The following is a 1,356-nucleotide window of genomic DNA, read 5'->3' as shown; positions in this document are numbered from 1 at the left end:
TCTCTCTTTTATATATTCTTTAGATGTCCCCTAAGCTCAATAAAGACTTCTTTTTTATAATTTACTTCTTTGAATGAAAATATATTTACGGTATATATAATATGTACTTTCTGTCCGTTATATCCAATATAGCTTTCCTTTGTCCATCGCTCTTTCCGTCCAGAGAAGACAGTAGCCACAAAACGGGTGAGAAACGTTGAAAAAGTGATTGGTTGTGTCTTTTATGAAAATCCAGGTCAGAAATGCGTCCCTCAAAGCTGCGCTCGTTGTTGGGTGCCCGTTCCGCCGCCGCCACAGCGACCGTCACCGCGTCGCTCTCCAAATACATACACTGGAGTGGACACATTGTCATTGGGACAGCATCAGTGGGAGTGTCTTCTTGATTTTGTGGTCACAGATGATAAAAATTGGCTTGGTTTTCGTCCGACTTTGGCAAACGGTCCTGGCGACAGATTGTACGTGTAACTGAATGATTGTGGCGTTGGCGTAATACCCAAGCTGCTCTTCCTTCCTCTCTCTTCCCGCTTCTCATCGACAATTTGGCAACGGGGAAAAAACTCCGTCCTTTTCCGACCCCTCTCCGTTCGCTACGATCAGTCCCTCGGAAAACCTGTCCCCTTTTCAGATTTGAGTCTCTTGTACGTTTTCTTTCGAGCCGCTTTTAAAAAGGAGCGGCTCGTTTTGGCCTTTGCCCATGAGGCCTTTCAACGAGCTGTGCAGGCCCATCTGCGGCAACGGGACCGGCGTCGGCAGGGTCCCGCACGAGCTCATTCCCCCCATGGACGTCGGGATCTGGGTGCACGATATGGACTGCGCCTGCGAGCACGGCGACGGGTTGTTGTTGTTGTTCAGGCCACCGCCCATACCGAGGCTCATCATGTTGCTGTTGAAGTGGTGCGTTTTGTAGTAGTGGTTCATGTGCTCTGACCGCGCCAGGTTGGGCAGGTTGACGATCTCGGGATGGTGCAGCCGCAGACTTTGACCGCCTCCGATACCGCTGTTGCCGCCCTGCGATATGGTGGAGCCTCCGGAGATGCCGCTGCCCCGCCCGCCGGCCCCGGTGCCCAGCTCGTCCTCCACGTTGATGATTTCGATGGCTCTGGCCGGGCCGTGGTGCTTGTGCAGCTGGTGTTGCTTCCTCAACTTGTAAAAAACCACGAGCATGACCGCCGCCATGAACGTTATCGCCACGAAGCAACCGATGATGATTTTGGTCGTCTTCATCACGTCGTCCAAGCCGGAATATCCCGGTTCCGTGATGGGAACAGTGAAAGTCGGTCGCGTGGCTTTCGGGGACAGAGAGGACCAACCGGCGGAAAGGGACGACACGGTGGTCGGAACGCCGTCCGGTATTAA

The 1,356-nt window shown here is 52.9% G+C and overlaps 1 protein-coding gene across 1 annotated transcript in view; it reads right to left on the bottom strand.

The window, feature by feature from the left end:
- Window positions 1-569: 569 nt before the first annotated feature.
- Window positions 570-1,356, bottom strand: part of lrrc4ba (leucine rich repeat containing 4Ba) — a 44,639-nt gene continuing 43,852 nt past the window's right edge. The window contains exon 2 of the mRNA XM_072443797.1: window positions 570-1,356. This exon is cut by the window's right edge and continues 1,209 nt beyond it. Coding sequence (XP_072299898.1) covers window positions 622-1,356 — 735 coding nt within the window. The 3' untranslated portion in view covers window positions 570-621.

Source organism: Eucyclogobius newberryi, unplaced genomic scaffold, assembly GCF_026437365.1.
Source record: "Eucyclogobius newberryi isolate DKJ021-1_F unplaced genomic scaffold, fEucNew1.0.hap1 SCAF_13, whole genome shotgun sequence".
NCBI lineage: Eukaryota > Metazoa > Chordata > Actinopteri > Gobiiformes > Gobiidae > Eucyclogobius > Eucyclogobius newberryi.
The sequence above is the reverse complement of the archived record's forward strand: the minus strand, read 5'-3'. Positions and strand labels throughout refer to the sequence as shown.